Source organism: Danio rerio, chromosome 8 (genome assembly GCF_052040795.2).
Source record: "Danio rerio strain M-AB ecotype USA chromosome 8, GRCz13ab, whole genome shotgun sequence".
NCBI lineage: Eukaryota > Metazoa > Chordata > Actinopteri > Cypriniformes > Danionidae > Danio > Danio rerio.
Genome location: NC_141028.1, coordinates 54,103,389 through 54,128,176, shown reverse-complemented (window position 1 = coordinate 54,128,176; position 24,788 = coordinate 54,103,389). Strand labels below are relative to the sequence as shown.

General features: G+C 40.6%; 1 protein-coding gene across 16 annotated transcripts in view; it reads left to right on the top strand.

Annotated features, from left to right (window-relative positions):
- acot7 (acyl-CoA thioesterase 7) overlaps window positions 1–19,972 on the top strand; it is a 151,773-nt gene extending 131,801 nt beyond the window's left edge. For 4 of the 16 annotated variants that reach the window (XM_087263187.1, XM_087263186.1, XM_087263182.1 and 1 more), the window contains 2 exons: window positions 17,773–18,699; window positions 18,916–19,972. In XM_087263187.1, coding sequence (XP_087119313.1) covers window positions 17,773–17,871 — 99 coding nt within the window. In that variant the 3' untranslated portion in view covers window positions 17,872–18,699; window positions 18,916–19,972. 16 annotated transcript variants of the gene reach the window in all.
- The last annotated feature ends 4,816 nt before the right edge of the window (window positions 19,973–24,788 follow it).

Genomic DNA, 24,788 nt, shown 5'->3' with positions numbered 1-24,788 from the left:
ACCAAGGGTTACCTAATACCCTTGAGGAAACCGGCTCCACTCGCAGATTGTAAAACCTTGCAAATGTGTTGGGTGTCACCCAGCCCGCAGCTCTACAAATGTCTGTTAGAGGGGCGCCGCGTGCGCGCGCTCGAGAGGATGCGAAGCTCCGAGTGGAGTGCGCACGCGCTCTCGGGGAACGCGGCTCACGGCTCTGATAGTGAAAGAAAGGCATCCACAATCTAGTGGGAACTTATTTCGGTACGGCACTTCCCTGCTGCCGACCGCTATAACAGACGAAGAGCTGCTCAGATGATCTAAACTCTGTGCGGTCCGGATAATACGCAAAACGCGAACTGGACAATAAGAAGGGCTGGGTCTGCCTCCTCCGAGGGCAGCGCTTGCAGGCTCACTACCTCGTATTAAACGGAGTGGTAGGAACCTTGGGCACATATCGCGGGCGGGGTCTCAGGACGTGAGAGAAGCCAGCCCAATTACAGGCACGAGTCACTGACCGAAAAATGCCTCCGGGTCCCCGACCCTCTAATCGATATCAACGCGACCAGCAGAGCTGTCTTCAGGGACAGAAAGATACTGAGTCGAGGATCGAAGGGATCGATCCCTTCGAAAGGGATCCTTGTGTAGCGAGGGCGAGATCCTAAGAGGGCATGAGAGGGGGCGGGGTGGATTAATTCGCTTAACGCCCCTGAGGAACCGGATGATGAGGTTATGCGTTCCCACGGTGCTGCCAGCCACCGCGTTATGAGAGCGGAGATGGCAGCCACGTAACCTTGAGTGTGGAGGGCAACAGCCTGCTCTCCAACTTCTCTCGGCGTAAAGAAAGCACAACGCTGATCTGGCAAATTACGGGGGTCTTCTCAGCGAGAGACACACCATTCAGTGAATAGACTCCACGTCAGGGCATAGGCGCGCTCGGGGAGGGGACTCTAGCCCGAGTGACGGTATTAGCCACCGCAATCGGAGGTTACCTAAGTCTTCCTCGCGTCTAAAAATCTCTTCAAAGATCGGCGAGGGTGCCAGGTGGTGCCCTGTCCCTGAGAGAGTAGGTGCTCTCTCGAAGGGACTGCCAGGGGAGGGCTATCGCGAGGGAGAGCTCTGACATCCAGGTCCGGTTGAGCCAGAGAGGCGCAACCAGCAACCTGTTCCTCGTCCTCCCTGACCTTGCACAGTAACTGCGCGAGCAGGCTCACTGGGGGAAACGCGTATTTGCGCGTGCCCCGAGGCCAGCTGTAAGCCAGTGCATCCGTGCCGAGAGCACTCGGTCAGGGAAAGAACAACTGGCAATGAGCGATCTCGGGGGAAGCAACAGATCGATCTGGGCTTCCCCGAATCGCGCCCATATCAGCTGAACAGACTCGGGGTGGAGTCTCCATTCTCCAGGACGCAAGGCTGCCGTGAGAGCGCATCGGCTGCACGGTTGAGCTTGCCTTAATATGAATGGCGTGCAGCGATTTCAGCCGCGGATGACTCCCGAGGAGCAGACGGCGGGCGAGCTGAGACATGCGGCGAGAGCGCATACCCCCTATACGGCTGATATACGCCACCGCCGCCGTACTGTCCGTCCTGACCAGCACGTGTTGCCGCTCCAGCACCGGAAAAAAACGGTGGAGAGCGAGGAACACTGCCAACAGCTCCAGGCGATATGCCAATGCAACTGGGTACCTTTCCACAGGTCCGCAGCCGCATGCCCGCAACGCACAGCCCCCCAGCCCGTGTTGGAAGTGTCTGCTGAAACGACAACAAGACTGGACGCCTGTTCTAGAGACACCCAGGCCTGTAGGAACGAGGGGTCGCTCCAAGGGCTGAGGGCGCGGCGACACAGCGCAGTAACAGAGACTCGGTGTGCGCGCGCGTGCCATGCGCGTCTGGGGACTCGATCGTGAAGCCAGTGCTGAAGTGGTCTCATATAGAATAATCCGAGCGGCATGAAGCGGCTGCGGATGCCATATGCCCCAGGAGCCTCTGAAATAGTTTCAGTGGGACCACTATTTTACTGTCGAGCTCTCTCAGACAGTACAGCATCAGCTGAGCGCGCTCTCCGGAGAGGCGCGCTGCCATGGTGACCGAGTCCAGCTCCAGCCTGAGAGAAGAGATCCTCTGCACGGGGGCGAGTTTGCTCTTTTCTCGGTTGACCTGAAACCCCCACAGGTGGAAGTGCCAGAGCACTTTGTCTCTGTGCATAATCAACTGCTCCAGAGGGCAAAAATCAGCCAGTCGTAAAGAAATTGAGTATGCAGATGCCCGCGAGCCGAAGGGGCGCTGAGGCACCCTCCGCGGGCTTGGTGAGGACCCGCGGAGACAGAGAGAGCCCGAAGGGGAGGGCTTTGTATTGCCAAGCTCGACCTTCAAACGCAAACCGCAGAAACTGTCGGTGGCGAGGAAGAGTGGAGACATGGAAATACGCGTCCATCAGGTCTAATGCTGCAGACCAACCCAGAGGACGAACGCACCGGAGGATGCGCTTCTGCGCGAGCATTCTGAACGGCAGCTTGTGCAGGCAGCGGTTCAAAACGCGCAGATCTAGGATTGGCCGTGACCCACCGCTCTTTTTGGGCACGATGAAGCGTGGGCTGGAAAACCCGCTCTCCATCTCGGCTGGAGGGAGCGGCTCGATTGCATCCTTCGCCAGGAGGACAGCAATCTCCTCTCGCAAGACAGGGGCGGACAGGGGGCTGACCCTGGTGAATACACACCCGTGACCTGGGGGGCCGTTTCGCGAACTGAATCGCAAAGCCGAGTCTGATTGTGCGTATGAGCCACCGCGAAGAGCTGGCCCGCGCTAACCAGGCAGGCAGAGCTCTCGCTAATGGACTCATCGCTACAATCGCTGACGTACCAGCAGTGGGGCAGCGCGGAGTGGGTGTGCTGATCCGGGAAGCTCGCGGGTCCCACAGAAAAGCTGGAGGTGAGATATTTGCTCTCACTCCAAACCCGAGCTCCGGAGGGGAGGCTCGAGGGGTGGGAGAAAGGAGACCGTCCTCCCAGCGCTCGTGAGCCACTGGCGAAACGCACCGAATCTGCAAGTTAGAAAGCATAGCGTCCCAGACTGGCAGATTTCGGGCTGTCACATCTGGGGAAGTGAAAAGTGCCCTTTCATAATGTTTTCATGGCAGTAAAAAGTGCCGTTGGAAATGGGGCCCCGCCCTCCAGCGGGGAAAGAGCAAGTTCCCTCTTCTCCAGATGGCCTGTCCCAGGGGCGCTTCGCGGTCCGTTGCCGGACTTAGCGGCGTTCTGGGCAGGGGGGCTGCCTGCTTCCGAGGTGCCCGACGCGCTCGCTTTGCCGGAGGCGTGTGCGGGGGCGGAGCAGCTCTCGTAGGCGGGCGCCTTCGGCGAGGAGCAGGTATGAATGGCACGGCGGGCGGAGCGGGCTACGGACCGCCGATAAGACATCACCCACCAACTGCTCTCTCACCGCCTTGAATTCCTGGGTGAATTCACAGACAGTGTCGCCGAACCTGGCTGGGGATATGGGGAAGTCAAGAAAGCGGACTTTGTCGACTTTGCGCATATCAGCCAGGGGTGGCGCTCCTGGACCACTAATGTGGACATCGTCCTCCCCAACGCACACGCAGCGGACTCAGTAGTCCGAAGAGCTAAGTCGGCGGCGGTGCGAAGCTCGTAAGCCTGGGTTGGACCCACCCTCGTGCTGCTCGGCCAGCGCCTGCGCTTGGTAGCGCTGGTAGGTGGCTATCGCATGCAAGGCGGAAGCAGCCTGGCCCGCAGCTATGTAAGCTCTAGCTCCGAGGGAGGTAGATAACTTACAGGCTTTGGATGGGAGACGAGGCGGACCCCGCCAAGAAGAGGCGCCGCGCGGATTTACCGCCATCGCGCACTTAACCTGAGGAATCGCCACATACCCCCTGGCTGTTTCACCGTCAAGAGTGGTTAGGGTGGAGGAACACGCAGCACGAGCAGAAAAAAGTGCTTTACAAGACCTCGTGAGCCTACTGTGCACCTCCGGGAAGAAGGGAACGCCCCTCTAGTCGGTCCGGCCGCGGAGCTGGGGGGCAACTTTATACGCAACGCTCTGGAGGACCGGACCCAAAGAACGCCAGGCAAGGGAGAAACCCAGCTCGACCGTCTGCCACTGCGTGTACACACTCTGGACCGGGAGAATGCTCTCGTTCGCTCAGAATCGCTGGTCACAGCAGGAGGAACCCTCATCGACTCGATCAGAAAGTCTCTGAAGCGAAAAGGATAGCGTCTGCTGGCGCCAGGTGAGCTTATATACTCAGTTGATTGCTTATGCCGCTCACCTGCGCAGGCTTGCGCTGCCAATTCATTCTTAATTGGCCCGTTCAATACTCTTTCAGACGAGTAGCTTCTGAACCGAACCTCCCAATGCGTGGATTTTACAATCAAATCCACTTATAGTGCTGAAGTTCCCCCCGAAAGGGAACTGGACTATATTCAAGTCATAATATTGTTAAATATGACTGGTTCACCTTGATCACATTATATTGAACCTGCTTTGTATTTAAGTTTAGACCAGGCAGAAAGAAGGCTGTAAGTTGATAATGGCAAGGCAAGATCAGCCTAAAATGTGCTTCATTAACATTCAAAATGCATTCATGATGGCATGTCTACTAAGGAATAGTTTGAAGTGATAGTTAAGAGAGTGACAGATGATATCTACTCAGCAGAAATGTCATATAATGGAATTATATCCATTACATCTGCTGAGAGCTTTACTAAGAAGGCAGATCTGATATAACAGTCTGAATCTGCTGAGCATGTGGGCCACTACAAAATCAAATGTTTACCAAAAGCCTGTTCATGTCAGATCCATGAGCGAGACCTAAAAATTCATTTGCAGTGCTCCCTGAATTTTTCTGTAATATTATGCTTGTTCATATGCCGTAATAATGGATTTTAAAGGTGAACATTCATCTTTATTATATTAATATTTACATGGAGCCCTTTGCCTCATGGAGACAAAGGATATTATTAGTCAAATACTTCTACTACTACTAGTTCATCATCCCGCTGCAGGTGTATCGTATTACTGTGGCATACAATGATATACCATGATGTTTCATTGATACTTTTCTTATGACTGTGGTACAGTTCTTAAAGTAGGCCAAATGATATATATTTTATTTGCTAGATGGCCAAGTTTAAGTTCCATGCTTAATTTGTTTTGCTTCATTTAGTTTTATATAAAATTGCGGTTGAGCTTAAAGGTGTTGTATGTAAGTTTTTGACTCTTCTAAAGCATACAAATGCCATAATGTGTGTGTAGATATTTAGGAAACATGCCAAGTGAACATTCTTTTTAATCTGAAAAACAATGCTGAACTCTGCTTTGAAAATGTGCGTTACGTGCTGGAATAGCTGTCTTTGTTTTGGTTCTTTAAACCCGCCCAATGCCACTTTAGCCAATTTTATTTAAGCACCCCGGGTTGCCTTGTTAGTACAGCGTATTTAATTCATTCAGTCAGGAAGGCTCTCAAAGTATGCTTGCACAACCGAGTTGCGACCTACGGTGAAGACACCGAAATGAGACGCAGACTCAGAGTTCCACATGAGGTGGTTATTATTTAGCAAAATAATATAAGTATTACGAAGGTAAACATTAGGTGAACTGCATTAACAACAGGAAACGTGACAAGATTTGCAGTGATAAGCAATTGGGCTGTTTGCACCAGACGAAACACGACAGAAATTTAAACAAAGCCATTCAGAAGCACAGAATAGTGCACTTACTGCACTGCAACAAAATGGTAAGGTTTATAATCTAATTAATACATATTAAACCTCTTTAACATTGTTATATGTACATGCGTAATCACTGATATGCGTTGGCTTGCATTATTTCTTACTTGTGTGTTTTTTAAACTAGGAGTGCAATGTCTAGTTCAACCCCTGGGTGTCAAATTTACATACTGCACCTTTAAGATACAATGTAATTTAGTAAAACAAGACTATATAACCCAATAAAATCAGTTACTAATAACCTTGTGGGCAGTGCACTGACATATAGTAGCATTTTGTTTTCAGAGTTTGAGTCCCGGTTCGCGAACCTTTCCTTATTATCACATCCCCAGTCGTTTTCTCCAACTTCACTTCCTGTTTAGGGCTATGTGTATATGACACAAATGAAGACAGAAATGTTTACCCTGTGCGCTTTAAAAAAGTTGCGTGTTTGCACAACATTTTCATAATGATCTATGTTTACACATCTGCGAACACTCTCAAAAATGCAGCATTATGTATGCCAAGCCAGAATTTTGTGCTGTCACCTTGTTAGTAAACATATCCTGTAAGGAAGTGACAATGTGTCGTCAGCGGGGCTGATGTGTATGTAAAATATGCCATGAGTGTATGATGTGTCTCCACTGTTAGCTGTAATGTGAAGTAAATCAAAACTTTCCTGATGAAGCGAAAGGAAACACTTGAGGAACACTGAGCGATCATTACCATATACTGTGCAATAGTTGTGTGTTTGTTCATGCTGGCCTTTAATCTACACCCCCCTAAACAAGTACCATGTACATTTTTTTAATGTCATTATTTTTAAACTTCAGATTTCAATGACAAAAAAAAAAATTGTGTCTTCTGTCTAAACTAGTCCAAGCTAAAAAAAATAAATAAATCTCAGATTCTAAACTGATGCCTTAAGCCCCACAGGGCATTTTTACCATTTTTAGTGAGTAGTTGGTAACATTATAGCTATCTGAGTCCAGAATGTTGGCTTCTTTTTTTTTCTCATGACCCTTGCGAAAAACCCTTTCAAAATTACCTACTGTTTTATATGTTTTATACTGTTTTATAAACTGTCTCAGCAGGGTGTTTTCACACCTCTAGTTTGAAAAAAGTCAGAAAAGTGGCTGAGTCCAGCTTCGTTTACGTGGGAGTGTTGAGTGGCGAAAGAGGGAAGGGTTTGCACGAAAAGGGGAGTTTCAATAGGTGCACATGCTGATTTTCACATCGGCAACACAAACACAGACGCAGAGGAGATAGACAGTGACTACGTTCACATGGACATCAGTAATTAAATTATTTGCCTTAATCTGAATATGACAATAATATGATTAAGATGTTTACATGAGTTGCCTTTCGGATGTACCTTTTATGATCCCGTTTTACATGTAAATAGCAAATAATTCGATTAACGTTATCGCGTGCCACGATATCCATAATTCCTCTAAAGTTTCATGTCATTTCGAGTCTTTCATTCTTAATTCCATTGTCTTTTCTTAATTTCATTCTTAATTCCTGCCTCTGAGGTGTACAGACAGTTCCTTTGTCTTCATGCTTGGTTTGTGCTTTGACATGCACTGTCAACCCTGGGACCTTCTATAGACAGGTGTATGCCTTTTCAAATCATGTCCAATCAACTGAATTTACCACAGGTGAACTCCAATTAACTGCTGAAACATCTTAGGAATGATCAGTGGAAACAGAATGTACCTGAGCTCAATTTAGAGCTTCTCTGCAAAGGCTGTGAATACTGGTGTACATGTGATTGTTCAGGTTTTTTATTTTTAATAAATTTGCAACAATTAAAAAAAAAACTGTATTTTTACATTGTCATTATGGGGTATTGTGTGTAGAAGTTTGTGGAAATAAATGAATTCAATCCAATTTGGAATATCGCAAAAATTATGGAAAAAGTAAAGCGCTATGAATACTTTCCGGATTCACTGTACACATCGGTTCACAGCAGACCATCGTTCATCATCCATATTACACTTAAAAGCCCATTTCCATTTGCAATGGCCATTAAACAGCTACTATTTTTTTTGTCTCCACCACTAAGTAGTATAACGTTTCACCCTCTGATGGTCTGTGCTGGAGCAGTCGCTCTGGTCTTCTGCCAGTCACTCTCTCTGTGACTGAGGCACTGCGCTTCCCTCCAGCTTAATTTAATTTGTTCAAGACAAGCACTGCTGCCATGGCCCCATGTCTTTCCCTGGCCCCATCACAAGCCCTGAGCAACAGGACAGTCACTGACCCAGCCAGGACTTCCTTCAAGGTCACATGATGGGGTTTTCAGACAGAAATAACAGAGAGAGAGGGAGAGCTTTATGATTTTCGTTTGTTGCAAGAAACGGTGGTTCGCTCACCAGTTTTATTTATTATACTAGGTAATTGGATGAAATACATTCCTTATGGTAATTACATAGGAAATATTAAAGCATGGTTTCCACTCTAAAGTATGTTTGGATAACATTTATTGTAAATACACTTCCTATATTAATTTAGTGTTTCCAATGCCATTACATGGCAATTCGCAACTTTTTGATTTTGTGGCTAATTCGTATGAATTTGTACATTCCTCTTATCTCATTCCTACTGTAACACACGATACTGGCAACGGATTTGGGGATCCAAATGCTGCGTCTTTAATTACAAGTGTAGTCGAGTCACAGGCAAAGTGATTGGTTCAAGCGGCAACAAAATCAATAAACAAAAAGAGGGTCTGGAAATAAAGCACGGAAAAACAAGGCAAGGGAAACGCTTTGTATGTTACAGGTAAGCAAGATTGAGCAATGTGAAAGTGAAGTGTATATATAGCCCATGTATTAGGCAGACCCCTAGTTTATCGTAATTTCTTAATCGCTGAATACGCAAAATCAACAAAAAGTTGCAAATTTTTACGATCCTGCAAATTTTTTTTAAAATTTAAATAATCTTATAAACCATCAAATTCCAAACCATATAATCTAATTATATGTATTTCAGTTTGCAATGATTTGTTTTTCGCGACTTATAGATGTTGCATATGCAGCGCATGTGACGCCCTCACAATCATTACATTACATGGAATGGGGGCGGGGGAGTTTTCAGCTTGTGCAGTAAGCAGATGCAGATGAAGCTCGAGTGATTTACATGTGAAGTTATAGCAAAGATGAGATTTAGACATCTTGTGGCGCAAATTGGGGGTTTTGTGACGCACTTCAGAATGCAAAATAAAGTTGGAGCAAACAGAGCAATGGAACAGACAGGTGGAGATGAGATTTCGAGGATGATGGCCGCTGGACGTGAACGAAAATAGTGCGTAAAATTGATAAATGATTTCGTTCAACTTTTTCCCTGCAGTTAACGAGAGAAAACGCTTCCCTGCCATTAACGAGTTTTACAGCAATCCGTGCTTCAGGTGCATTACGGTAGGGGAAGCCCTAACGCATGTCCTATGTGTGATGATGACTTTTGAAGTAAGGTTGTGGATAAAAATAAGAGTAATACAACCTTCCTTTGGCTTAACTCGTATTGTTTTAGTTCTTGTCTTGACAAGAAACCAAAAAAAGAAGCTTTATTTTAATAATTTGTGTCATTGTCATTGTTTCAGATTGGACACCTAACATAGCAGGCTGCCTGATACATTTATATATGTATATTAAATAAATATATATATATATATATATATATATATATATATATATATATATATATATATATATATATATATATATATATATATATATAATATCACAAAATTGTCCACAAATTTCTGGGAATTACCGCCACAAAATCGTCTTCTTTATCATAAAAAATAACAAATTTTTTTTTTTTTAAACTAGGGGGTCTGATTAGGTGAAAACGAGCTACAGCTGTGTCTGTGTGTGAATGTCCAGATTAGTGTCAGCTGTTGCAGTAGTTGATGGGTGCAAAGAGTTCTGGGAGTTTTAGTTCTGCAGGAATACTGGAATAAATCTCCATCGTTGATAACACAGCTGACGATCGTGACACCTACATTTTATTATGATTTTCCAATGATGGTTGGGTTTAGGGGCTTGGTGCCACACCTCATTTTAAAAATGTACACATTTTTGTACGACTGAACTCGTATAAATTTGTAGAAATTAGCCAGAAAATTGAAAAAGTAGACAAAATAGTTCTGTTTCCTGGTGAGAACTGGAATCTCTTCATCCACCACCAGTGTGCAGAATCCACCTAGATGATGCAATGGCGGCCATATTGTGTGAGACCACACACCAGCTGATTGGTGGAGTGGAGTGATGAAGCCGATTATGATATGGGGAAGGTAAGGAAGCCTTGATGAACAGAGACCAGTGGACAAAGTTGACAAGGGTTAAACCCCTCGTCTTTTTCAAAGGACATCCTGGGATTTTTAATGATCACAGAGAGTTTCATCCGAAAGACAGCGCTCACTTAGCAGTATATTGTCTCCGTCAATATACTGGGGCATTAGGACCCACACAGACCACAGGTTGAGCGCCCCCTGCTGGTCTCACTAACACCCCTTCCAGCAGCAACCTAGCTTTCACATGTGGTCTCCAATCCAGGTACTGACAGTACACAGCCTTGCTTAGCTTCAGTGGGCGACCAAGTGAGAGTTGCAGAGAGAGCTAGCTGCCGGCGTATTCTGATTAAGGATGCGCTGAAATTAAAATTTTTTATGCACCTGTCCAAAAATCGAAAGGTCATAAATTATATGTAATAATTATTACCTCGCTAAACAATATTAAGTACTGAACTGAACTTAAACACTAAGAACTGAACTACTCTGTTCCAGTTACTATGACCATTTATGTGAAGCTGCTTTGACACAATCTACATTGTAAAAACGCTATACAAATAAAGCTGAATTGAATTGAATTGAAAGTAGTTTTGTAAGATTTAAAAAATGTTCCTCAGTAACTTAAATTAGAATATTTTAATCCAACACAATCCAATTAAATAACCACATTTTACTGACAGTTACTTATTATTGATTGTGAACGAGTCGTCATTCTAGCGTTGTCATGACGGCACAGTAGCGATATTGCAAGCAGCACAAATGAGTTTAGGAGATAGAATTGTTCTGTCACCACATTATTTGATTGGACTTTTCCATTTCTGTTGAGCATGTGCGGTACATGTATAGAAAGGTATACGTGTGCATGAGTATCGCAATTATTTCAGCTCATATTTTTGGTCGAAAACCAAAAATGCCATTTTCAGCGGCCAATTTGTTATTATTCATTGAATTATAACTTGAAAATTGGTGTATTTTATTCCATAGTTGTTATTTAAAATACTAACGAATCACTTGTATCGCAATTGTTTTTTTGTTCCATGTACAGTTGAAGTCGGAATTATTAGCCCTCCTTAACTATTAGCCACCATGTATATTTTTTTCACCAATTTCTATTTAACGGAAAGAAGATATTTTTTCCAACACATTTCTAGTAATAATAGTTTTAATAACTAATAACTGCGTTTTTTTTTTGTTTTTTTTCATTTTTGTCATGATGACAGTACACAATATTTTACTAGATATTTTACAATATACAGTACTAGTATTCAGCTATTTTTTTTTATTTACAAACTGCTTTTATTTTAGCCAAAATAAAGCAAATAAGACTTTCTCCAGAAGAAAAAATATTAAAGGAAATACTGTGAAAAATTCCTTACTCTGATAAACATCTTCTGGGAAATAATTGAAAAAGAAACAAAATTCACAGGAGGGCTAACAATTTTGACCTCAACTCTATATACAGTAACACTCTTTTGCAAAGTGGTTTATTACTTAACTCAGTTACCCTCACGCTACTAAAACAACAATGCAACTGTTCATTTGTTCTTCTTTAAACCAGGTTACCTCAGAAACGCAAACGTTTCTGATCCTCAACATCAGCAAGCCTGCGAAGTTGACCATATCCGTCATGCTTATATAACATTTGTGTGGATATGCATTCCATAGATGAGATCCTCATTTGTGCACATGCCCTCATCAGCCAGGCTGCTTCAGTTGTCACCGCACAGTTTGTTCCCTAAGGTTGGCCGCCATCTGCCACTGCTGCGCATGACTAGCTGGTGACCTATAGCCAATGATAAGAATAGCCATGGTGTAGTGTGCAGCTGCAAGATGAAGCCTAACGTCAACTGACATCCGGCTCTCGCGCACAGTATTGTTATTTGTCCGTGATGAAGCTGCGGTCCCACTGCAAGCATCTTATGTCTCATTTTAGAGCTCCAGGAAATTTTAGACAACTGGCGAATGTGCTCATGACCTTAGATGGGGCTTGGATTCTACAAATCGATTTTTTTTAAAAAGAGAAATGCAAACCTACACAACCTACTCCTTTTTTTTACATCACAAATCAAAGCTTCTGTTACGTTTAGTTTCAGCTTAATCATTTAAAATGAAAAACTGTCATACAGATTGTAAAAGTTCCTCACCTACATTTGATTTGCAAGTGTATTAATGAAAGTCTGATTAAATTAAAGTTTGGAGCAAAATAATCTCTTTGTTTAGACTTTTGCAGCCGGATCCCACAAGGAAACGGATCTATTTTGCGTTTTATCAATTCAGTGTCTAGTTTGTACGAATTCAGTCTTGCGAAAATGTACAATTAAAAAAAGCAGGTTGTGGCACCAAACTTCACTTTAAACCCAATCGTCATTGGGGGATGAGCAAATCATACTATATTGTACGAATGAGATCATATGAATTAGTACAAATTAGCCACTAAATCAAAATTTTTGAATTGCCGTGAGATTTTGTTTGTTTTGACCCCATTTTTGACAATTCTTTTACATATTTTATGTAAAAACACTAAAATTTGTTATGGAACTTTACTGCATTACTGCAAATTTTCTGTCAGACCACCATCCTACAATAATAGACACTTTGTAGAGGTTATTTTAAGATCTTAAAAATATACAGTTGAAGTCAGAATTATTAGCCCCCCTAAATTATTAGCTCGCTGTTTTTTCCCCCTAATTTCCGTTAAACGAGAAAAAAAAAAATTTCCACGTTTCGTATCATAATAGTTTTAATAACTCATCTCTAATAACTGATTTATTTTATCTTTGCCATGATGACAGTTAATATTTGACTAGATATTTTTTAAGACACTTCTATACAGCTTAAATTGACATTTAAAGGCTGAATAGGTTAATTAGGGTAACTAGGCAGGTTAGGGTAATTAGGCAAGTTATTATATATTGATGGTTTGTTCTGTAGACTATCGAAAATATATAGCTTAAAGGGGCCAAGAATATTGTCCTTAAAATGATGTTTTAAAAAATTAAAAACTGCGTTTATTCTAGCCGAAATAAAACAAATAAGACTTTCCCCAGAAGAAAAAAATATTATCAGACATACTGTGAAAATTTCCTTGCTCTGTTAAACATCATTTGGGAAATATTTAAAAAAGAGAAAAAATTAAAGGGGGGCTAATAATTCTGACTCCATCTGTATATTATTTATCAACCTTAGATGATTTAGCTTACACAAACATGACATTTCAGTCATGGACGCATACTTTGAGAGCCTTCGTGACTGAATGAATGAAATGCACAGTTTTTTACCAAGGCAAACCGGAGTGCTGAAATATCATTGGCTAAACTGGCATTGGGTGGGTTGAAAGATCCAAAACAAAGACGTTCTGGCACATCATGCACATTTTTAAAACTTCAGCATTGTTTTTCAGATAAACAAGAATATTCACTTGGCATGTTTTTTAAACATCTGCAAACATATTATGGTAATTTTATGCTTTAGAAGAGTCATAAACTTACATACAGCACCTTTGATTAAGATATTCTTTGTATGATGAAAAATCTCAATATCAAAATGCAATAAATTGTGTACATTTTTTATGTATTGCCAGCCTGGTCTAACGAGGAAACAACTATTTTACTTTTTGTCTGTTTAGTGGCTAATTCGTACGAAAATGTAAGTTTTTTTTTTTTTTTTTTAAAGAGACGTGGCACCAAACCCAGTGTTTCCCCCTACCATTATATTGAAGTCACGTTAATTGTATTATCTATATAGCGCCAGATCACAACTTTTTTAAACAAACAAGCTAAATAGCCATATGTAATATCTTATTTACACAACAGCATGCCATTTCTGTTCTGCACTGGCGTCACTGCAGCTAAAATATATACAGATGCAGACATCCCAACTCCTGCAAAAGAATAGAGACTCCCAGATGCCCGCAAACGAAATGATAATCTACCAAAAATCGTGCGTCTCCCGCTCGGTCCTCAAATACGTCCCGCATCCCTCCCGGTTCTTCAGATACGTCCTGCACATCCCATGCTGTGATGCAAGCGGAGCTATCTCCTCTATCTTGTGTCTAGTTATGACCTCTCCCGGAAGCTCTGCGTGTCTTCCGCAAATTCATTCCGGCTACGTGATCCCCCAAAACCAATTTAAATACCCGGAAATCATGGCAACGAGAGTTAATGAGCACGAGTAAAGGTCACGAGAGGCACAGTGATGGTCTAAACATTACATTTGATAGGTTAAATTAATAGAGCAGTAAAGATATCGAGCAAATCATGACCCCTGATAAATAAGGCACTAAGCTGAAGTAAAATGAATGGATGAATTATTTTCTGTAAAGCTGCTTCCGGCCATGACATGTTCACATCTACATTTTTATAAGAGACATGTTGAATAAATGTCTCAATAAATGGGCCAGACATTTCTGCCTTTCCATAGCAAGAGGCTCAGGAAATGTTCTTACAGAAGCCCATAAAGATACTATGCAGTGACAAAAGCTGCACAGTTTGTGAATAAAAAAGATCTAAAATAAATGTTAATTTATAATTCACAAATAGTTGCTCAGTTATTTACTGCTGCCATTAAAAGACCATGGCCGTTTCTCAACATGCGTTCTTCAGAGGTCTTGCGTTCTCGTGTAACGTCATCATCAGCTGCCTAAGTTCAGTTCCAATACTCAAGACCAAAAGTACGGAGGACGCATGAAAGGTCCCGGATGTGATATTGATATCAAGGACGCACCGATGCACCAATCTCACTCTGGAAGTCCCAGAAGTCATTGCGACTGGAGGTGGGAAGCGCAGCATTTCATTTAGATTTATTATCAAAGTTAAATGAAATCACCCTAAATGAAACGGTGAAAGTAAACATTAACATAAACATCTTAATAAAGTAATAAACACATTTGTTTGCTGAAATTCGTATTAAAATCAGTTTTATTTATATTGTGCAGATTATATTATAATGTTTTTATGCAGAGTATATATTTTAAAAAGGGGAAAAACCAAGAATCATTGTATGAATGCTGCACTGTTTAAATAATTTACCATTTCAAGAATTCACACTTAGCTGATGATTGATAATAAAGCTAGTTTGGCGTGCTGTCCCGGGAGAGAGCCCTGAGCTTATAAGATCCTCGAGCCCTGGGCTCCCTCCCCTTGCAAGGCGAGAGGGGGGCGGTTGAGCTCAGGTAGATCTCGATGACTCCCTTCTTGCTTGTTGTAGCGAAGTGTCAGATATGGATGCTGAAAGGTGTACTCAGAGTTTAGCTAAAGTATTTGGATTAATTGTTTAGAGTGCTTGTTTTTGAACTGTGGGAGGAAACCAGAGGACCCGGGGAAAACCCACGCGACCACGGGGAGAGCGAGCAAAATCCGCACAGAAATGCCGTCTGGTTTGGAAAGGAATTAAACCAGGGGCATTCTTGCTGTGAGGCAACAGCACTAATCGCTGGCCACCGTGACGCCTGTTTGAAAGGAGGGAAAGTAGACGAAGACGAAGATATTGAGATGAGAAAAGTCTGGTTATTTATAGTGAGTTAAGGATCCTCTGATAGGATAATCAGTCATTAGCTACATTAGAAACAGCTGTGAGCAATCATAAGCACGTGATCCTCTCGAAATTTGTTTATAAATAAACTTCACTTAAAACACATGAAGGTCATGTGACCATCAGGAAGAACGCAGCATCTCAATTCTCACATGACGAGTTCTCTGCCGTCGCGGCCTCCTGAGTTTGCTTTTCCGAGGACACCTGGCAAGACCGGTCTCCACAAGAATGCAAGTCCATTCTCTGTGTTCTTGGAATTAAGGGTAACACTTTAGAATAACTATCCGTTATAACTAGTTAATAGACCATTAATAAACTGTTAGTTAACAAGTTATAAATGACTTGTTAAATAAAAGTTAATAGTTTGTTAATTATTTACAACTGTGCCTTATAGATGGGCAATGGATAACTTACAAGCCGTTAGTTGACAAGTTGTAAATGACTTCTTAACTGTATTTTAATGATTTATAACTATACCTAATACATTTTTAAGAGATCATGAACAAGCTGTTAGTAAATTACTTAATAAAGACTTGTTAAGTATCAGTTATGGTGTGTATATGTTATTGGGACGTTATTCTAAAGTTGCAGCTATTTTTCATTTATTAACTGTTAGTTAATGAGGAATAGTTGCAACTTTAGAATAACGTCCCAATAACATGCTTAAGCTAATAACTAACACTTAACTATTATATTTACTCACACTTTACAGACGAGAGTTGTTCATCGTTTGTTAACCATCTACTAATACCAATGAATCTTTGTACAACAGCAAATGGATGGAATAAGTTCAAGCTACAGAAATTTGATGTAATATTTAAAATATAAAATGTTTGTTTCTAAACCTTGTTCCACTTATAGGCTTTTCTGTGTGCTGTGTTTTACCAAAGAAAATCCACAGATGAAATTTTAAAAGTTGTCTTTAATGTATAGAAACACACATACTGAACCATGACATGGCAGTACAGCAGTATGCAAGAATACAAACCCATGAAGTGCTAAACATGAAAACAAAATAAATAAAAAATTTAAAATTACACCAGTGGTCTAATAAAAAAGTTTCACTGGTGTTATTATAGGGTGAACAACTGATCTGTAAAGTGTGAGTAAATATAATTGTTAAGTGTTAGTTATTAGCTTAAGCATGTTATTGGGACGTTATTCTAAAGTTGCAACTATTCCTCATTTACTAACAGTTAATAAATGAAGCATAGCTGCAACTTTAGAATAACGTCCCAATAACATATATACACTATTAACTGATACTTAACAAGCCTTTATTAAGTTATTTACTAACAGCTTGTTCATGATCTATTACTAATTTATTAGGTATAGTTATAAATCATTAAAATACAGTTAAGAAGTCATTTACAACTTGTCAACAAACGGCTTGTAAGTTATCTATCAGCCATCTATAAGGCACAGTTGTAAATAATTAACAAACTATTAACTTTTGTTTAACAAGTCATTTATAACTTGTTAACTAACAGTTTATTAATGGTCTATTAACTAGTTATAACATATAGTTATTCTAAAGTGTTACCGAATTAAGAAACAGCCCATGACTCCTTGTGTCAGTGTGAGTCTGAACAGCCACGATGCGTTGGGCCGCATCGCGCCCCAACCCCAATCCACAACCCTCCCAAAAAACTGTAAACCTAGGGGAAACTCTGAAACCCCACCCTCAAACCAATGAGATCATTCAAATTCATTTGAATCAGCCACTAAATCAAAAAGTTACGAATTGCAGTGAAATTGTGTTGATATTGCTCTATTTGTTTATTTGATCTATCATTTCAATTCAGACAACATGATGGTATTTTGCTTTGAATGGTTATAGGATCTAAAAGTGAAGTTTCATAGAGATGTTTCCCTGTACCAGTAGCAATTAGGCTTCACTACATTCCAGTCAAACTGGCAGCGCTGTGAAAACAATGTGATGACATGTTTCCAGTCAGGCTCTCCTGTGGTTTAATTTGCACCGTGTAGTTGTGAGTTATAGCAAAGCACTTGTTGGGATACACACACATCTATAAACATTCACTGGAGAAATGACAGAGGTTCCATGCTAAGATTGGGAAGCAGAAAATAGGAGTCCGTGTGTGTTTGTGTGGACATTTTCTGATAATGGTCTTAACTCTTCAGTGGGTTTTTCATAATATGTGTATGACCTTCAAAACTGAAGCATTTCCTGGCGGCACGCAACAGTATTCAGCAGTGCGTGTGTGTAAAATGTGTCTTTTATCTTCTTGCAGTTGGAGGGTGAAGAGGAACAGAAGCGGTTTGAAGAAGGGAAAGCGCGCTACCTGCAGAACAAGGCAAAGAGACTCGCAGATAAGGAGCGTCAACAATAACTTTTACCTCACAAACACCACACTGTGTTGTAGAAGAAAATTCTAGAATAATAGAGCCGCAACGTTCAACATACTGTATTAAGAACCTCTGTTTTCACACAAATGTAGCTCACTGAATAGGAAATATTTAAAATCGAAATCAGAATTATTAGCCCCCCTTTGAATTTTTTATTCTTTTTTTAAATATTTCCCAAATTATGTTTACCAGAGCAAGGAAATTTTAACAGTATGTCTCATAATATTTTTTCTTATGGATAAAGTCTTATTTGTTTTATTTCGGCTAGAAAAAAAGCATTTTTTTTTTTTTTAAACCATTTTAAGGTCAAAAATATTAGCCCCTTTAAGCTTTTTTTTTTTCGATAGTCTACAGAACAAACCATCCTTATACAATAACTTGCCTAATTACCCTAACCTGCCTATCTAACCTAATTAACCTAGATAAGCCTTTACATGTCACTTTAAGCTGTGTTGAAGTGTCTTGAAAAACATCTAGTCAAATATTATTTACTGTCATCATGACAAAGATAAAATAAATCAATAATTAGAAATGAGTTATTAATACCATTATGGGTAACACTTTATAATAACTACACACTATAAATCATTTATTAAGCATTAGCAAATAGTGAATTCATTATCTGTTAAGCATTAACTCTACATTAATAAACGTTAGTAAGCAGTTTATAACTGCAGCTACAAATGCTGTATTCTTGACTTATAACCACATTTATAATGTGCTTAATAATTGTACTTTCATACTTAGTAAATTATTTATTTTTCATTACTAAATTAAGTATCGCATTATTTAAAAATCAGTTGTATTTAAGAGTGGTTGAGGGTTTTTAGGATCATTCAGAATGAGTTAGTAAATGATTAATAAACTATTGAAATCAACATTTATATGTCTTATTATTCAGGCATATACTAATAGTTAACTAATATGTTAGTAAATGCTTTATTAACTCAACTTCATGCAGTTTTGTGACCTAATCTAAAGTGAGGACTATTCATGCTTTATAAATCCCTTATAAATGACTATTACAGGCTCAGAATCAAATGAACAATAATCTTTGCAATCTTTTCTAAAATGTAAAATTACTGTAAAGTTTAAACATTGCTGAATGACAGGAGTGTCAAAATACAACAAAACTGCATAAAGCAACAATATAATAATTAAATAATGTAATAAAATGTAATGTTTAAACTCTACAGTGATTTTATTTTAGATCAGGTTGCAAAGATTTATTTTTTATTTGAAGTACAGTTTCATTTGTGTATCTTTAAATGAATAGGAATGAGTAATGTAATTTTTCCTGTTTAGAATTTAACTGAGCCTTTATTTGTCATTTATAAAGGATTTATAAAGCATGAATAGTCCTCACTTTAGATTAGGTAACAAAACTAGGTGAAGTTGAGTTAATAAAGCATTTATTAACATGCATAGTAACCATTAATATATGCCTGAATAATAAGACATACAAATGTTGATTTCAATAGTTTATTAATCATTTACTAACTCATTCTGAATGATCCTAAAAACCCTCAACTACTCTTAAATACAACTGATTTGTAAATAATGCGATAATTTCGTAATGAAAAATTAATCATATACTAAGTATGAAAATACAATTATTAAGCACATTTTAAATGTGGTTATAAGTCAAGAATGGAGCATTTGTAGCTGCAGTTATAAACTGCTTACTAACGTTTATTAATGTAGAGTTAATGCTTAACAGATAATGAATTCACTATTTGCTAATGCTTAATAAATGATTTATAGTGTGTAGTTATTATAAAGTGTTACCCTATTATGTTTAGAAATGTATTTAGAAAAAACTTAAAAAGGAATTGAGGAAAAAAAATAACCAAGGGGGCTAATAATTCAAGGGGGCTAATAATTCTGACTTCAACTGTATGCATAAAAGGAGATATAGATTTTTCTGACTATTATATGAATTCACCAAAGCACTTTGTGTGTATGTGTGTGTATCGCAAGTGAAACAAGCAAACAAAAAAGAAATATATTTATGTTTTATTGTAACAGGTTATTTGTGAAATTTGCAGATCTACACTAATAAAAGCTTGCTAATGCAGCTATAAATGATGTCTGTTCAGTGTGCAGTACCATCTAGATTGACACTAGCCATATTTCCATTCAAAGATGCGAATTAAATATACAACCCGGGCTCATTGTGGAAACGTAGCCCCGCGGACGTTTCTTCGGACCGCGATTTACGTCCCGGGAGGTACGTATTCGAGCGTTTTTTTGTTTTCGCGGATCCACGAGAGGCCACTGTGCGCGCTTTTTCGCGTCTCGGGCGCCTCTCGGGAGCGCGCGGCGTTCGCGCCCGCGTCGTTCTCGCGCAAAAAGCCATCGGATCGGGGAAAAAAAAAGGCAAAAGCCCTCGTCTTCGATTTCGAACGCGTTTTCGGATCCCGCCGCGTTCTCGCCCTTATTTTTCGGATTCCGTTTTTCGTCTTACCTGATTTCCGGAACCTGCTATTCCCCGGACTCGATCCCGGTCGTCGTCCACCGCGGCCGGCTCCGGCTCCTCCTCCGGGGCCTCCGCTCCGCCGACGCAACGCTGTGAGCTAAGCGGACAAACTGATTGCATTGGGAAAGCCCTCCACTCGGAGGCGAGCCGTCGGCCGGCGAGCGCGAAGAGGAGGGGCGGAGCGGCGTTCGCTCGAAAAAAACCAAACGCGGCCTTTACGTACCTCCGGCCACGTAAATCGCGGTCTCCAGAAACGTCCGCGGGGCTACGTTTCCAGAATGAGCTTGGGTTGTAAATATATGTGCAAAACTGGAGTATTGCATAAAACATTTGCAAATAAAGTACCGTTTCCATCCAACGAGTCCAAGAGAACGAAATCATTACTTGATAAACTGGCGCCAAATATCAAAAGACAAATGGAAGATGCTGCATTAGGAAAAGGCCTTTTTTGTATATAATAACTTGCTTGCGTCATAGAACACGTAGACGTGTCATATCATAGTCATATCCGTTTAGAATCATCTCCACTCACACTTTCTGGAAGATTTGTGTGTTTTGCTGATGTTTTCCATCAAGGATGGTCGTCACTTCTTTCTCGTATATAACATTTAAAAATGTTCAGACCTCATCGTCCACCCAAACATACCAATCACTTCCCGCCATTTTTGATCTGTTCAAAATCACACGACTTTTTTGTTGCGCATGCTGGAAGTTATTCGGTAAATGCATTTCCGTCCTAGTTTATGCACATTTTTCTTATAAGATAAAAAGTTAATCCTACTCAGTTGTGTGCATCATTTTTTTATGCACATTTTTTACATTTATGCGCATCTTGGCATTTCCGTCCAGTTTTTTTTTTTTTAATGCAATATTCCAAAATGCACATAAAAATATATGGATGGAAATGCAGCTAGTGTTTTATGACCTAATTGCTTTTAGGTTTGACAGACATTTTGACAACGAAAGCTAAAGCTGCGGTCACACTTGACTTTTCTCTCCATGGACCATTCATACGCACGCGAATGCGTCAGACCGGAAACGCAGGGTCATGCATCAAGTCTTGCAGGTTGCTGCGGTGCAAAGTTCAAGTTCAAACTCTCACCTGCGAAATCGCATCACTTGACTGGGTGAGACCAATCGAGGATTAAAACATGACATCTCTGGACAGAAATTTAAAACATGGAGCAATCGCTCGCTTTTTAAAATTTCCAACAAGCTTGTTTAATCCTGCCCCTTTTCACTGCTCTGCACGACAGAATATCGCATGCTCACACTCTAATGTGACCGCAGCTTTAGGCAACTGACTTGTTGTCTTGCTGCCCTACCAGGCAGTGACTCTAGAGGCAGTGTTTGTGCACAAAGGCAATTCATAAAACTGATTTCAGATAGACTTCAAAGGCAGCATGATGATTTATGCCTAGTTCAGACTGCATGATTTTAGCCCCGATTTTGGCTCGCCGACAGGTTTTGAGAAATCGCTGACAAATGCCTGAAATCACAGGCAAATTGCTGCTCGTGCACGTGAGTGACAATCACACAGTATGAACTTTCAAAGACGCGATCTGAGAGAATCGCCGATGCCTGTGAGATATTTGGCATGCTAAATATCTGGAGCTGTCGGCGATTCAAATCATGCCGTGTGAATTGAGTTTTGACTGAAAATAACATCAGCGATCGCCTACAGCCAATGAGAGAGCAGCTTTCACTTGTGTGTGTGTGTGTGTATACCTGCTGCAGGCCAGCGGGAGGCTGGAGGGAAGTTAAAAGCGCTCTTTTTCGGTTTATTTGGTCCCACGAAATGGAGGAAAAACTAGTGGAGGTTTGACAGGACTCAGGAGCAACCGTGTCTGTTTGAGGTTTCATACAGAAAGAAATTAGTTTATTATCAACGTTGAGGAGAAATGGCTAATTCCCTTTAAACCCAGGTGAGCAAATATGTACATTTTTTTTACCCCATTAAAGGCTTCTTTCTCATTATGTAGTTAAAAACAAAAGATATACTATATATTTTTGGCTATGAGACGTAGTTTGGATGAAGTTGTCGGCGATTCTTCTTATGGTAAAGTCATGCAATGTGAAAGCCCCTGTCGCCGATACATCTTGCAGTGTAAACAAAGCAGCGACGAAACGCTAGCCCAGATAGTCATGCAGTGTGAAAACATCTGTGACACGACTACTTTGAAAATCATGCAGTCTGAACTCGGCATTAGGCACCATCTACACCAGGGGTGTCCAAACTTGGTCCTGGAGGGCCAGTGTCCTGCAGATTTTAGCTTCCACTTGTCTCAACACACCTGCAAGGATGTTTCTAGAAAGCCTAGTAAGAGCTGGAATTACTAGCCTAGGTGTGTTTGATTGGGGTAGGAACTAAACTGCAGGACACCAGCCCTCCAGGACCGAGTTTGGACACCACTGATTTACACTAATGAGTTTCAGTTTTATAACAGTGTTTTAGAACAAACATATCCATGTCCACACTTGTGTTTTTTTATCTAGAGTAGGGTTCACAAATCCTGTTCCTGGAGAGCTACCTTCCGGCAGAATTCAGCTCCAAACCTGATCAATCACACCTGAACCAATTAATAGGACCTGAAGCAGCACTTGATAATTACAGACAGGTGTGTTTGGTAAGGGGTTGCAACTGAAATCTGCAGGAAGGTAGCTCTCCAGTAACAGGGTTTGTGACCCTCTGATCTAGAGTTTCTGAAAAGATCTCTGTCTACTAGTGTTGTTACGATAGGGGAATTTGGTACCAATCGGTACTGACATTTTTAAAACGTTTAAATTTCCCACTAACATTTAAGTGCTTTCTTAAACACCGCTGATTGGCCATTGTGTTCACCGGCTTTTTAAAATCCCAGAACCGATTGGTACCGAATTCCAGTATCGTGACAACCCTGTCGTCTACACTAGGGGGTACCAATGGTACTCTTTTGGTGGTCATGGTGTACGACATAAAGTTTTAGTTAACGTCAGTCTCGCTTTGTCTTCGTTTAACAAATTGATTAAAATGATCTTTATTTCCTTTTGTTCAATCTTGTACTTTATACTTTTATAATGTCCATTGTAGTTTATTAAATCTGATAATCAAAGACACGAGTCTAGGAGTCTGTAAATTTTAATACAGACTACTAAAAGTTTAGCGATTTAGCTCATGAACTATACACTACTAAATGATCACCTCAGTCCCCTTTAAATTTGATATGAAAACAGCGGCAGACTTCCGTTTTCAACTTGTTTTTCATTTAATCAGCAAACCACAGCTGTGCAGAGCAAGAGTGCGGTGTGTGTTTATCGAGAGATTGTTATAATATCTACATATTTGCAGCTCTTTACTACAGAAACACCTGTATCATTTGAACCCCAATCAAAGGGTCATGGAGGAGCAATCGGGTTTCCCTATCTTTCTTTGCCTACTTTCATTTAAAATTTGGGATGGGTGTAATAGTACTCCACTTTTTTTTTTTTTTTGGGACTACACCACTGGCTGGGACGTATCTATAGAAAATGTGTTATCTTAATTTTTGCAGTCATGCCAAATTTAGCCCAAAGTAGGGAAAGTTTGTGCTGGGTTGAACTCGCTTCCCATGGGAGTACATAGAAAGACATAAGGATGAACAAGGGGTTTATTTTAGCTGGGAAAATGCATCATGTGACAGATGGTATTGAGTGACATCTTTTAAACTGAAAGACACTTTGGTTCTAAAACGAAGCAGATTTCATTTGTTTTTGCCATTAGTAATAGCGTTAAATGTGATCTTGTACTATGTGTGTTATTTTAAAACAACAACCGTGCTATCCATGTGCTGTTTATTGAAATTTTAAGATTAATTAATAATTTGATTAGAGTTTCAAAAGTTTATCAGAACTTTTTAAGCACTTTATTTAGAAAAAGTCAACTTCAGTTGAACAGTACTAAACAAAAAAGACAGCAGTGTCACTGTTCTCCTCCAGTTAGTTCTATTTATTCAGTTCAGTTCAGTAGCTAAAAAGTTAAGTAGTTATGCTATTAGCAGCTGTGTGTGGTTTTTAAAAAAAGTGTTTCAAATTGTAACAGTGTTTCACAGTTTAACAGTTTTTACTGTATTTTGATTATATTAATGCTCCCTGGCTCTCACTGTAGCTCACTGCTGTCCCAAAGCTTTAGAAATTGCTTTACATCCTTTTCCACACTGGAAGATCACAATTATTTTCTTTCTATTTTTTTGTTTGTTTTGTATATTTTTTGAGGATCTTTTGGTCTACTTCACTTCTCAGACAGATCCTAGTGAAATGATTTGTTGATTCCGAACAGGTGTGGTAGGAATCAGGTCTGGTTGTGGCTAGAAAAATTTAACTAAATTGAAACTAAGTTATTTTTTAATGCGGACAACACTTTTTCACACAGGATTATGTAGTTTGTATTTTGTTTTCCCATAATAA